Genomic DNA, 14,471 nt, shown 5'->3' with positions numbered 1-14,471 from the left:
CAAAACTGCTGAGGATGTGCAAGTCCTTCGTGGACTCGGTAGTTATTTCTGAATGCTTCCCTTTCTTGGTTTCTGTGAGGTTTTAGCCCTTACTGGTACCCAGTGACATAAGAGTTTTGTTTAACACAACCACAATTAGAAATCACACTCCTGCTTCTGCAATTTGTTTCTGGAGTTCCTGGTCCCAGGCACTGTATCAGGGTTCAGCAGGTCTCATGGCAAGGGGCCTCCTGGTGCTGGCACTGCAGTTTCTGGGGGTGCAAGAGAGACCCAAAGCACAATAGCCCTGTGTTTTGAGGGCAGTGCTCAGGTTTGATGGTACTGCCAGTGTCTCCACCCTGTGAGTCCTACTGCAGCCTGTTACTGCACAGATGACGATGGACTGGGACACTTCTTATGGAAACAGACTTTTTTCCTCACTTTCCTTTGAAGGCATCATCTGTCTGCCCTGTGGTAGTGCCTAGACCTGGGCTCTGGTGTGCCAGGGAGGGCTCAGATGGAGGTGCAAAGAAGCTGCTGTGTTTTTTTAAGGAAGATGTGGGCAGTATTGGGTAATGTCAGAGGTAGAGGTGATGGTCAAGTGTGGTTTGGGAGGGAAAGGGAACTGGCGTGTGCCTGCATCTTCAGACATCCTGCAGTGGCACTGGGGGTGTCCCTACAAAGCGGATGTTGTACAGACCAGAAGGGAAGAGGGTGGCCTGTGGAAGAAAGAGGCATCCATACAGGGAACAGAGCCTAAACCACATTTGCAATGTTTTCTATTCTGTCATGTCAACTTTTGCTATTCTGGGGATTTTGATTTGGGGGATTTAAAAAAATTTTTTGTTTGTGTAAAAAAAAATGAAGAATCTGAGTGCAGATGCACGTCACTGCCAGGAAAAGCAGGACACGAAGGGGAGAGACAAAACAGCCCTACAAGAAGTGGAAGTTAAAAATAGTGTTTGCACGGGGGCTGCTGCAGCAGCAATGCACGCTGCTGCCTCAGCATCGTTTCTGCTCCCGCCCCAGGCTGGGGTGAGCTGTGGGGAGTACACACTCCAACAAATGTTTTTGGGGCCTATTTTGGTGATGGAGGAGGTGGTCTCAGCTCGGGACACTGTGGTGCGGCCTCACAGTGCCAGGCAGCTTCTGCTTGTGCCAATGGGGCTGCAGCTTGGAGTGAGCTGAACCCAGTAAAATCCTACGAACCGAAAACTCCTTTTATAATTAGTGTCATAGGACTGTGTCTCTCTTCCTTCTCTCTTTGAATCCTCCCCACAATGGCAAAGATGAGCACTGTGTGCCCATCGCTCCTTACCAGCCAGCAGACCTGGCTTCAGGCAGCTTGAGGTCTTCTGCCTGGAGAGGACAGGGGATGTTGTGGCTAGAGCAAGGAGATGGCACTGCCGTAGCATCCATTTCTCTTTGAAGATGTGGTCAAGAGTTACTGAGGCTGCACAATTTCCTCGAGCTCCCTAAAAGCCAGTTTCTCCTTGCTGCATTTCCATTCACCTTGGCTTTTATTGCCTACAGAAAGTGCAGGAAGTGGCTGTGGAGGAGTCGCTGCCACCACCCGGGGTCAGCCCCAGCTGCATCCCACAGTGTCATCCCAAAAGGTCATGTCTGGCCATGCTTGGCCCTGGGGAAGCGGCTCCAGATGCTTGAGGTCTGAGAGCAGCTCTCCAAACCTCTCAGCCTGTAGTGGGGAATGTCACCGAGATGCTCCCTGCTCCTTACACAGCCTGGAGAGGATGAGGAGCCGCAGGGATGCACAGGGGCCCTGCTTAGTCACTATAGATAGCCCACAGTGCACATCCTGCTCATGGACATCCTGCCCTCGGGCATCTTCTGCAGTGACAGCAGGGATGCCCAGCCCTGTACTGCCAGGTAATTGGAAAGGGATAAAGTCCTTCCCAAATGGACTGAGTGCTGCTTTGCCGGAGGTCCCTTTCCTTGCACAGGAGGGAGGTGCCATCTTTTCTTACCCTTCCTTTCCCCCTGTCCTGGCCCGCAGTGCTGTGAAAGACTCGTGCAGCCCTCCCAAAATCTGGCAGTGATTCCCTCAAGGACCTGACCGCACAGAGCGCTGCTTTTCCGGCTGCTTTTCACTGCTGTTTCTCCTTGCCCTTTGAGCGGGCATTTTGCAACCATTAATGCATGCTAATGAGGCGTTCAATGCCATGGCAGAATTAAAGAATAAAGTGGTGACGCTTGTACATCTTTGCAGGAGCCAGAGCTCTGGCTGGGGGTCTGCTCTTAAAGCAGCAGCGAGAGGTGACATCTGATGGCACACGCACCTACCCAAAACCTGTGTGCAGGCACAGCTGCCCCCATGGCCCATAACCTCATGTCTTGGGGTTAGGAAGCTCCAAAATAAAAAAAACAATACAGACTCTGAACACAAACTGTGTCACGCATTTGCTCCCCAGAGAGAGACAACGTGCTGGGATGGTCTCGCTTCAGTGCTCTGCTTTTATGGCCAGCTCGTTTGATGTTTGCATTTGGCCTTTCTGATTACAGTAATTAACAGAAATAAACTTTGGGAGATGAATGCTGTATTTTGGGTTTAGAGGCAAATGAAGGCCTAAAACAAGCAGGTGAGTGAAATTCTGGGTCTCTGCATTTCTTGTTGGCATGCATGGACAGCCCCTGAATTTTGCTCTGTTTGGTTTAGAAAATCAAATATAAGACCTGAAAGTGCAGTGCAGTGTAAGCTGCAGGTTCCTTTTCTTTGTCTTTCTCTCTCTCTCTCTCTTTCTCTCTTTCTCTTTCTCTCTTTCTTTCTCTCTCTCTCTTTGTCTTATTTTGAATGAAATTCTGACTTCTTCCAGCTTCTTTGGGAAGGGAGAAATCCATTCCAAAACCATGGACCTTCAGTGAACTTGCACCAGATTATGTGTTTGCATCCAAACGCAGAACTGGGCAAGGCTCCCGCAGCACTGGATTTTGTAGAGAAAGAATGTCTCTTTGCTCTGGAGACCACTCCTCATAATGAGGTCCAGCTGAAAGGACATTCAGCCCATTCGTGCCACGGTAGGTTGGGAATTAGCCTGCTTTTCATTTTAAGGATGACTTGAACCATTTGGCCCCAAAGTTCAAGCATTTGGGATCCTGCAGCTTTGTTTTGGAGCTAAGTTATATTTTAGGAATGAATCTGAGGGGTTGGGTATTGTTGTTTTGTTTTTTTTTTTTTTTGTGTGCATGCTTGAGATAAGTCCATCCCTGCTGGCCTGCCATGCTGTGCCTGCGAAGGGTTGGGCCAAGGAGCACATAAGTGGGAAGAAGCTCCTGATCACGGACCTCATGGCATCTGCAGTGAGGGGACCTGCACACTGTAGGAGTGGATCTCATCAACTGTGTGGTAGCAGATGAAGTTCCCTAAATGCTCCCATGGTGCTGGAGAGTTGGCTTTTGTCAGCCTTTGGGGGCAAGTGCAGGGACATTGTGGTGGGAGAGAGAACGCATCCCATGGGAGAGCCTGTGGAGACCTGCAGCAAAGGGGAGCGGAGGTCTCTGGAAGCAGGCAGTGGCACCAGACCTTTTAGAGCTAGAGGGTTGGAGGGAAACACGGGAGGGGGAAAAAAACAGGGCTCCCCTCCCCACTTCCCATCTGCCTTTAGGAATAATATTTCTGCAGTGCCTTCCATTTCAATCCTTAAGGACCTAGGAGGTCCTTAAGGGGTGATGTACCCGATTTGAGTGGGTGTTATTTCAACACACAGCTCTAAGGGAACCAGCACACCCATCCCAGTTCCCTTCTCTTCTTTCTGGGAGGGTCTGGCAGCCCCATATCGCTCCCTGCAGCGGTAGCAGAGTCGGCAGCAGGACCCGAAAGCTCCAATTCCCAGCTCGGGGTCTCCGTCCAAAAGGCCACGTGTGGCAGGCTCAGCCGAGGCACTTGTGTAAGCAAAAGCTGAGAGGTTTGCGGCGTGCTGAGATTGCTTAAACAAAAAATAAATAAGTTAAAAAAAAAAAAGCGGTGGTTTTATTTTAAGAAACTCAACTTTAGATCTCTGTCAGGAGCTGTATCTCATGATTGCATTTCAGTTCCACTTCTGTGGTGGAGAGAAGGAAAATGAGGAAAGGCTGGCCAGGGCTGCCGCAGGAAATCCGCTCTGCCCCGGATCACTTTCAGCTGCCCGTCGTGAGACAGCAGTTTCCAAAGCCCTGTTTTCCCTGCCCCGTTCTCGATTAACCCAGAAGTTCCCAAATGAGGGAGAAAGCGGGAGGATGGCAGGGAGGAGTTTTTTTGTAATGTAGCACAGCGATGTGTGGGATACTGACAGTAATGGGATGTGGCTTGTGGTACTCAAGGGTGAATTAGCAGCTCAGATGTATTTATTCCTTTGTCTTTGCTTTCATTAGTCTGCATCTCTGATGCTATTTTCAGTGACAGAACTGGTGAGCCCAGCCAGCGCTAGGATTGAAATTAAGGATTATTTAAAGCCTTGTCGATTCTTGGCCAAACCCATATGCTTCAAGATATAAATATCCTTTAAAATGAATGCACTGGCAGGATGCACAGGTCCACGGTGTCTTGTGTAATTAACGTATAGAAAAAGCACTTTTCCTATTATTATTTTGCCTTTTAGTGCTTGTTTCGGTACAGCGCTGTGGATACACGAGCGTGGGCGAGTTCTGGCGTAAACGGAGCCCGTCAGTGGCTGTATTTCAGTTACACAGAGACCTTGTGCCCTCGCCGTCTGTGTTTAGATAGTAACCTTTTAGGACAGGGACAGAGGCTGGGATGCCCCTGCCAGCCCTTGTTTTCCCTGCCAGCCCTGCAGGACGGGCGGATGGGATCCCAGTCCCATCCCCACGCAGTGCCGTGGTTTTGTGCAGGGCAGGCGCTGCAGCCTGTGGCTTCTTTGAGTCATGGAAAGAGATGAGTGGGAAGCCAGATGATTTATTTGCCTAAGCAGGCACTGCGTCTTACCAGGGCCCTTTCCCAAGCGGAAAGTTTTCCAAGCACTCCGAGCTTCTTCCGCTGCCCTTCTCCCTCCCACGCACACCATGCGGTGCCAGCGGCTCCGCTCCTGTGCCCGCCGTGGGCACCAAAGGGTTGGCTGGGCAGACACCGAAACTGCTCAAGTACTGCCCCGCATCAGTGGGTTTTGAGCGCTCCCTCTTCTGTAGGCAGCTATTTTTGGTGCCTTCACCCCGAGGGAATGCAAACAACATGTGGCTGCTGCGTCACGGCTGGCTGGACATCGAGCATGGAGGGCAGGGCTCAGCACGCTGGTGGGAGGCATGGCATGGCGAGGCTGTAAGCTGCTTGCCATCACTTATTTGTCTTAGTAGGTTCAGTACCCAGCTTTTTTTTTTTGTTTGTTTTTTAACTAGTCATTCAGGTAACCAAAAATGACAAAAGCAAGTCACAGAATTTGGAAGGTCCTGATCCAAAGGTTCATCCAAGACCACAGAGGCACAGAATTTATTATTGTGTCTGATTTAATGGGAAATAAATGCAGTAACCTCTTCTGTCCCGAGAGCCTCAGAAACTAAGAAACTAGTTTAAAAATCATGAGGATTTTTTTTCTTTTATCATATTGATTTTATTTTCCTAGAGAATTGCTAAAAGGTGGGGAAAAGGGGCTTGTTTCCAGACCTTCTCACCTTCTCTATGAAAGCTGGGGTCACATTTTATTTCTCTCAAAATAAAGACAATATTTTTGTGTAATATCATGTGGTCCCCAACAGCTGGGGGCTTTAGGAGAAACATTCCCAACCATAAGAGCCAGTGACAGGGCTTTTAGTACACTGGGTTTCTGACCTCTTGGTGCACCAGTGCTTGGTGCAGTTCCTAAAAGGCAAACACAGCCACGGCCACAGGCTGGAGCAAAGCGAGGGCAGCTGGACGTCCTGCCAAAAGTCAGGCAAACGACTACCAGTGTGACAGTGACAGTCAGTGCTTGGCAGTGTCATGCCCTGCAGCTCCCACCCAGAACCCAGGCAAGCCCACATCTGTTTTGGGGGCTGCTCTCCGCCCCCAGGAGCTTGGTGTGGCTCTGCTACACCCTCCCAGTGGGTCTCTGCAGCCTCCCACACATGTGTTTTGTGTTACCCCCAACAATTAAAGAGTTGGCTGGCTAACTTATGTTATCAACTTCAGAGGGAGCTTTCAATTTCCCAATTAGATCTCGATCTTCTAAACATCTAAGATCCTCACATTTCAAGGATGGGAACAGAAGAAAACATACCTTGTTATGTTTGGAGAACATAATAAGTGTCTTTTGGCTTCATGAACCAGCTGTAATAGAAAACACACAAGCCCAAATGGTTCGAGGTGGGGTTAAAGTCCAGGCTAATATCCTGCACCCTGAGCCTGCTGCTGGTGCACAGTCCTGGAGCACAGTCCCTGGTGTCCCTGAGGTTGCATTTTTGTCTTGAAAATGACACTGGGACTAGGTTCGGCATGGATGTAGTGGTGGAAGGGCTCCCACTGGCATGATCTTAGGTGCCATATAGAGTCCTTCACCTCGTCAGCCTTGTCTGTGACTGTGGCATAGCTCAGAGTGGGAACCTGCAGCACATTTTGCTGTGAAACACAAGCACCATGGAGCACTCTCCGTGCTGCAAACCTCAAGTCTGGGTCACAGTCATCTAAAGACTCCCAGCGACTGGCACGACGAATTGCCTCAGCCTCCTGTGTCCTGAGCAGAAGGACACGAAGTGTGTCAAGTCACAAGCATGAATTCCCATCCTGGGACCCCGGGTGGACCTTCAGAAGTGGGTCAGCTCTTGTCAAGCCCATACGAGAAATAAATGTATCCCACCCACCCATGGTTCTCCAGTCTTCATGCTGTATGGGAGGTGGATGTGGGATGGAGGGCACCACAAATGGAGCTCGTGGTGGGGAAGGAGTGGCTGCTCTTTCAAGCTGGTTCAGGCCCAAAAATATTAACATCTTTGCTGCTAAAAGTCAACATGGAAATTTTCACTTCTTGGCACGCTCCCTGTGAGGAGCTTCAGCCAGTGGCTTCTTGCATGTTGAGCCAGTGTGGCCAAGGCAGAAAGCACATTTCAACGTGTTCTTGTATTTCCTGCTCACACCCCACAGTTAGTCACCTTCATATATAAGGGCTTTTTCTTGATCCTCTTCAGTAACCAAAACCATTTACTTCAAGAGGCTGTTTCTTACATTTTGCAGTTGCAGTGCTGGACTAGGATGCGTTATTTGGAAGCGGTTGTTTCCCTTCCCTGGGGCAGTTGTTCCAGGCTCCATCCCCAGCGTGCCAGGGCTGGAAGGGACGTGCAGGCTCTCTAGCTTCCTAGGCTGGCCTGGCACCAACTGCTTGAAAAACTGAACCATTTCATGAGCAATTCAACTTCCAGAGACGGATTTCCAGTGGATTTGCATCCTGTGCTGGGCTCTGTGGTGTCCAAAGGGGTCTGAGCTAAGGCTGATGGTACAGGGGCTCTGAGATGGGCTCTGCCCCTCTCCTAGGGCAGGGGGGTGGCTCACACTCCAGTTGGGACCGTGGGTGGTGTGAAGGGAGGTCACCTTCAGGGATATGGTGAACGTGGCCTCCTCTGTCCAGTAGTGTTTGAGTTCTCAGGCTGGATCCAAAGCAAACGGTGGGAATACAAAAGAGGCTGTAGGAGGGCATCTGGCATTTGGCAAGGGGTACAGCCCCTATGGCAATCTCAGAGACAGGGCTATCAGCAGTTTTGTGCTGATGAAAAGAGCACGTATATAATTTATCTTGTCTGAGGAACTTGAGGCTGTTTCCAGTGGGAAAGCTGAGCTGTAATTAGGTTGCTGATGAGCCTTGTGTACAAACCATTCAGCTCTATAAACCGTGCGTTCAGAAGCATCCCTTCTCCTAGGGACCGACCACGGAGGAATTCGAGCAGTGTTTCCAGCGAGCTGATGGATGCCTCTCTGAAACCAGATGCTCGGCAGCCAGCCACTCCACTTACTGTAATTGAAAGCCTTGAAGTCTGTTGACTTTCTCAGGCTGTCGCTTAACACCATAGCTGCAAGAGGATGCTTTGGTTAGGGAAGAATCCTCACTGAGGCGGTTGCTTCATTCATCTCTGCTGTGAGCTGCCCTGAGCTGCTCCCCGGAGGAGGTTCAGCTGGTCCTGGCAGCCTTTGTGGGGCTGGCTGGGGTGCCGAGGTCTCATTTGAACACAGGAGGTGGTGCTGGTTTAATTCTTTTAATACACTGCCTTGGGATAAAGCTGTTAGGAAAACACAGGAAAGACCTTAGGAAATGGTCAGACTGGTAGGCTTTTTGCTTTCTGACCCATCAGCATCATGCCAGCGCTGGCTCCGGCCGCTGCTGACGCCCTTGTTACCTCTCTGTCCCCTAGGCCACGGCGAGTGTCACTGCGGGGAGTGCAAGTGCCATGCAGGCTACATTGGGGACAACTGCAACTGCTCCACCGAGACCGGCGGCTGCGTGTCCAGCGACGGGCAGATGTGCAGCGGCCGCGGCACCTGCGTCTGCGGGAAGTGTCAGTGCACCGAGCCCGGGGCTTTTGGAGAGACTTGTGAGAAGTGTCCCACCTGCCCGGGTGTATGCAGCACTAAAAGGTACGCACGGGGGCTTTGGGAGGGGCTTCTCGCTGGTGGAAAAGGGAGATGGCTGATCCTGATGTTCCTCTTTCCTTGTAGCGCAGCTTCTAGACCTACACCTCCCTTTCCATGGGGGTGCAGGTGGCAGGCTGCAGTGTTCATGTGCTCAATCTTTCCCTCCGTGTGTCTTTCTGCAGGGACTGCATTGAATGCAAGCTGTTTAACTCAGGAAGACTGGATAACCAAACCTGCCAAAAGCACTGCAAGGACGAGATCATCACCACTGTGGATGTTCTCAGTAAGTATGCAGCTGAAAGCAGTGCCCAGTGACTGCAGCATCCAAATCCTCTTAACCCATCCAAGACCTATCTGTGAAGAAAGCCTCAGGGAAAACGCAGTATTTAGAAAGCATAATGTATGACCCTCTGTCTGGGCTGTAATCTGCATTGCTTTGAGTGTTCATGTTAGCAGCTTAATTGCTCTTCTGTTATTATTTCCATATTAGTTACATAAAACACCATTATTTGATGCTAAGTAAAAAACCCTTGATTTTAAATAACGTCTTAAAACCTGGATCCAAGCAGCAGTACATAACACTAACATAACCACCTCATTTCCTTTTGGAAGGAAATGCATCAGTTTTATTTAATGAAGTCATTTAGAAGAAATTATGAGTTTTATGAATTGGACATGTTGGCGTGCTAGAGACGTGAGATAAGTGTTCCCCCATCCTAAGGTTAGGCATTACGTACGTCTTTCTGGGCACGCGTTTGCTGTGAGCAGCTGTGGCGCTGCAGTGCTGAGCTAACAGCCATGTAACCCTCTGCACAGGGATGGTTTGGAGGGGGTCCAAAACAACCCTCCCTTCGCTCTGTCTGGTGTACGAGGACCACAATTCCCAGCACGAGGAGCGAAGAGAGTAGGATAAGATCAGATGACAGGAGAGATTAGATGAGCTGCGAGAGAGTGCAGAAGGACAAAGTATCACCCAAAAAAGGCGTTCTCTAATCTTCCTGAGATTTCCTCTTGGAAGAAGTGGGCCTGTAAGAGAAATCAAAGCTGTTTTGAGGATGATGAGTTCTGCTGTGGTTGAACTGACTTCTAAAAGTCCTGCCCATTGTGTCTTCTTCTCGAGGTCACCCCACACCTTGCCCCTCAGCAGATGACTTTTTCACCCTTCTTTTCAAGCTTCAGTCTGGCAATCTTTGGTTGCTGTTTGAGACAGTAGAGGAGACCCAAACTGTGACAGCTTTAGTCCCAGTCCTTACCCTGGCCTTGGCTATACCCCTTGGAGAAGGGTTAGAGAGGCTGGGATAAATTCCCACCCACATCTGACAACTGCTCATTATCTTTCATAGGTCATATATTACAAGTGCTCTACCTTGCTCGTCCTTTTTCTCCCTTCCTCCTGAGCTGCCTGCAGATGATGCTTCTCCTGTTGACTCCTCTCATACACAGAGCCCAGCTTTTAAATTACCACCAACAGGGTTTCAAACCTTCTCCCTTTGAGGCTTGCTCTAGTTCTCCCCATCCTCACTGCAGTTTACCAGGGAAGTGAACCTACATCAGTGCACTGTGAGAGGTTACAAGTCCCTTTTAAATGCTTCCAAACCACATGAAGCTCCTTTCTGATGCCTGGCTGGCCCATGGTTCTTAGGAGCCAGCACATACTGGGGGTTAAAGCTCAGCTCTCCTGCCTGTGTGTTGCACAACGCCAAAGCCAGCCTTTGTGCTGACTGCACCCTGGGAGGTGAGGCTGGGCTGTGGTTGGCCAACCCCCCATTGCTTTCTGAGGAAAACGGCCAAATTTCTGTTTTAAGACATTCTGGGGAATTATGCTTATTCTTCTGCTGCACTGCCGCAGTCCGATCCTGGGCGGTGCAGAGCTCTGGGACCTCAGAGCACTGAGCAGCTTGGAGAGCTGGGCTGCATAATATTCCTAGAGAAAGTGAGCAGGGACTGCAGGCTACCTCACAGGCAGACTCCGCCAAATCCTCGCCTTCAAGTATTTTTGTGTTATGTAGCACATGTTCACAATCCCTGCTGAAAGGCTGAAGTCTGGTATTTGTCACTGGCAGCTGGAAGACTCGGGTGTGTGTTGTCCCAGCAGTGGAGGCTAGGACCTTAAATACCAAGCGGTGCCGAGCATCCCCTGGGAGATCCCAAGCGCCTTCTGGCTCTGCGTATGAACCATGGAATTGTTTAGGTTGAAAGATCCCTTAGAGCATCAAGTCCAACCATCATCTAACACTATGAAGTCTGCTGCTAAACCATGCTGATACCATAAAAACTGGCCAAAGAAACTCTCAGTTTGGAGTTTAAGAAAGCAGGCATTCTTGAGCACCAGACACACAGGGGATCGCTCCTCCTAGTGTGCTTACCCAATCGTTCAAGCTACAGGGGTTACATACAATCAAAACATACATATTCACTGGATTTTCAAGAAATAATTAACACTCAAACAATCGAATGCCCATTAAAGCATTTAAATATCCCTGATGCATGCACATTTGTTTCTACTGGTGGTCTTTTGGGGTCTTCTGGTGGTCATCAATAGTCTTCCTCGCTGTGTTTGCTGGTTGAGCCCAGTTCTGTGCATGCTCAGGCCACCTCCTTCTTTCTTATCTTATTGTTTCAACTCAGGCATGCATGCTAAGTGAAGTCATTTATGTATCCAAGGACATAGGTGCACCATGAGTTCCTCACTTAATCTGTTCAGACACATCCTCCAGGCCTGGGTCAGCTTAACCCCCTCATTCTGAGATACAATTCTGTATGGTCTTACTGATAAAGCTGACTAATTAGTATGGTAGCAACAGAGATACAGAGTTTCTAAGCTTCCTTCTGTCTAACTAAACACAGTAAAGGTTTGGCCTATCTGTTCATAAAACATTTCAGATTTGTTTCTATTTTTCTGTCAGGGAAAGATCCTATGTCCCTCTGACTTGGTGTTAATGCCCCTAAGAGCCTCATCCACACATCTCTTAAATACCTCCAGGGACGGCGACTCCAGCATGTCCCTGGGCAGCCTGTTCCCATGCATGACCACCCTTTCCATGCAGAAGTTCGTCCTGATACCCAACTAAACATCCCCTGATGCAAACCGAGGCTGTTCCCTGTTTCTTTGCAGCATCCTGTCTTTCAAAGCTTTATAAAGCAGAGCCATCTAATGTTGGACTTATGAACCAGAATGATGCTTTTTGGGAGGCTTCTATGAGCTGTGTTGTGTACTGCAGGATCCCCTTTATTTCTGTAATACCAAGTTTCCATTCTTGATGGTCCCGGAGAGGAGCTTTCAGCATGAGGGGCTGTGACAGATCCGGTGCTGAGCTGCCCCTGCCAAGAGCATGTGGTGGTGGACCTGAAAGCTCAAGGGGGGCGTCACTGCTCTCTGGGGGTGTGTAAGCTCCAAACCAAGTTTTATCTCTATTAGTCTAACTAGTACCTTGCTAGGTACAGGTGTGCCCTGCCTTCAGTACCATGGGTGAAGGTGGAGCAGGTTTTGATGTCCTGAGGCAGGAGCAGCTGAGGTTTGTGTGCACCAGGACCCTGCTGGGGCTCACCAGAGGTGCAGCTGTGGCTGGGCTCGGAGCTGTTGAAGTGGAAGGAATTAATCTTCCCCCTGAAGGCAGGTCGAAGGCATTGAAAGGAAAGACAAACAGAAGGGCAGGAGATAAGGGTCTGGAATAGCTGTGGTCATTAAACCAGGCCATTTCTGTGTGACAGATGGGCACAGATGCTAGTGACAAGCTGCAGGAAGCATTTTCCAGGTGCCTAAACCAAAGCTGTGTCTTGCCAGCAAAAAGGACTGAGTGCCCAAATCCCTTTCTTGAAAACACCATCCCACAAAGACAAGAGGGGCTCTTGCAGGGCTTGGCATGACTGGAGGTGTTTTCCAGCCTTTCCTGAGCCAGAGCAGCTCAGCACAGCTGAAGCACCAGCTAAACATGAGCTGCTGCTGGGTGTCAGCAGGGCTGAATGTGTCCCCATTACTTTTCCTCCAGCTTTCACACCTTAGGAAGCTGAAAAAATCAAGAAGAAAAGGGGCATTTATTATTTCCCTGCATGAAGGAAGAGTGTGCATGAGCGAGCTTGCTCCTGTTTGCTGTGCGCTGTTTGTTGAGCAATGAGTGTGACACTTGCTGACTCCAGCACCCTGGGGTGCTCCGGGCTGCAGGGACATGGCAGCTCCCAACTGTGTGTTGCCACAGTCCCAGTTAACAACCGTATTTTCACGTGAATCAAGATCAGTGTGCTGATCATTTCCAGATGCTGCTTTTCTTCCCTGTTTTCCTCCCTTCCCAGGCCCTGGGGGTGCCCACCTTGCCTCCTCATTTTTCCCATGCCATTTCCCAGCTCTGTCAGACTTTTTCTCAGCCAGGTGTGCCTTGCAGCAGGACCAGAGGTAGCTGCAAAGCAAAGGCACTGTAGTGGAGGCTTTTAAGCTTTTCTTAATGCTTTCTCCCTCCCCCCACACGATGCTGAGTTCGGCTGGAGCCGGGCTGTAATGTGCACCATATGTAGGACAGGAAGCCCCTCGGATGGGAAGGAATGCAAGGTCCCCGGCGTGACACTGCTCCAGAAGAGCAGGGGCCAGTTCTGACTCTGGGCTTTGGGTGGAAACGAGCACTGGGCTGGGTGTGCCATCATGTGCAGAGCTGCCTCAGTGTGCGGGGTGACAGTGGCACATGGTCTCCTGGCCAAGTAACTGGCGGGGACTCAGAGCTGCTCTTCATTTCGTTCCAGAAACGGACGACCCGAATGCCATCCTGTGTGCCTACCCAGTGAACAACTGTGTCATGAAGTTCACCTACTCAGAGCTCGCCAGTGGGAAGTCCAACCTCACCGTCCTCAAGGAGCCAGGTCTGCCCTCCTTTGCCCTCCTTGTGTCAGCACAGCCTGCCCTGCGGGAGGTGCTGGGCTGCTGCTGGCTGGCAAAAAGCTGGTTTCACGGGCTGCATGCATGAGCAAATAACCGGGTTGAAACCCAGAGCCAAATGCTCCCAACTTAGTAAAAAAAAGGCTTCTGACTGAGAGTGTAATATGCAGGAAGCCCCCACAGGAGCTGTGGATTTCTGCATTTCCAAGCAGTAGCTCTGGACCCAGCTGCACAGTGTGTGCGCCCCACCTCCCCTCCCCTGGGGCAGCTGCAGTTCGCAGCATGGGCCCTGTGTGTTGCTTCAATCACAGGCAACGCGGCTTCTCAAAGGAAATGCCTTGTGGCACTGCAAAAAGAGCTGGTGAGCACCCAGTGGTAGCTTCTTGTGCTCTGATTTGGTCCTCCGAGACACAGGGCAGGGTGGGAAGTTTTGGAGGAAGCACATTTTATTTCATTTAGGCTGCAGCCTGCACTTAATTGAAAGGCCAGCTGATTAGCTGGCAGGCAATGTGCCTAGTTAAAGCAACCCGTAATCACCTGTCTCCAGGTCAGAGTGGGCCAGGAGCTGGGTTGGGTTTTGCCAGAGGTGCCTTTGCCCTCTGTGTCCCACGGGGACCGCCCAGCTCGTCCCCCAAAGCTGTGTGACATCCCAGCCCTGGTGACGTCCTTGTGAACTGTGCTGCTGCCCTGCCCCCAGCCAGGAATAAATGCTCTTGAATGTAAAAATAAAAGATCCCTTCCGTTACAGCGAGGACTGTTGCTTTTTTTAACTCAGTCCCTGCTGCTCGCACTGCCCTGAGGCCACTTGCTCAGTGGCTGCGCTCCAGGTCATGACGTCCCGGTATCCTGGTCTGGATACACCTGCTCCAGAGCTGATTTTCTTCTCCCCCTCCTTTCCAGCATGTAGCTCAGCCCCCAGCGCTGTGACCATCGTGCTGGCAGTCATCGGCAGCGTGGTGCTGATCGGCACCATCCTGCTGGGGCTCTGGAAGCTGCTTGTCACCATTCACGACAGGAGGGAGTTCGACCGCTTCCAGAGCGAACGCTCCCGGGCGAGATACGAAATGGTGAGCCCTGGGGTGCTGCTGG

General features: G+C 50.5%; 1 protein-coding gene across 1 annotated transcript in view; it reads left to right on the top strand.

Moving 5' to 3' along the window:
• The window catches only part of ITGB5 (integrin subunit beta 5), a 46,223-nt gene that overhangs the window by 30,678 nt on the left and 1,074 nt on the right, over nt 1–14,471 (top strand). Inside the window, exons 11-14 of the mRNA XM_038182240.2 lie at nt 8,299–8,521; nt 8,701–8,801; nt 13,250–13,366; nt 14,283–14,449. Coding sequence (XP_038038168.2) covers nt 8,299–8,521; nt 8,701–8,801; nt 13,250–13,366; nt 14,283–14,449 — 608 coding nt within the window. The remainder of the gene's footprint in view (nt 1–8,298; nt 8,522–8,700; nt 8,802–13,249; nt 13,367–14,282; nt 14,450–14,471) is intronic.

Source organism: Anas platyrhynchos, chromosome 7, assembly GCF_047663525.1.
Source record: "Anas platyrhynchos isolate ZD024472 breed Pekin duck chromosome 7, IASCAAS_PekinDuck_T2T, whole genome shotgun sequence".
In the NCBI taxonomy this organism is placed as follows: Eukaryota; Metazoa; Chordata; class Aves; order Anseriformes; family Anatidae; genus Anas; species Anas platyrhynchos.
This window is presented reverse-complemented; position numbering and strand designations above follow the sequence as displayed.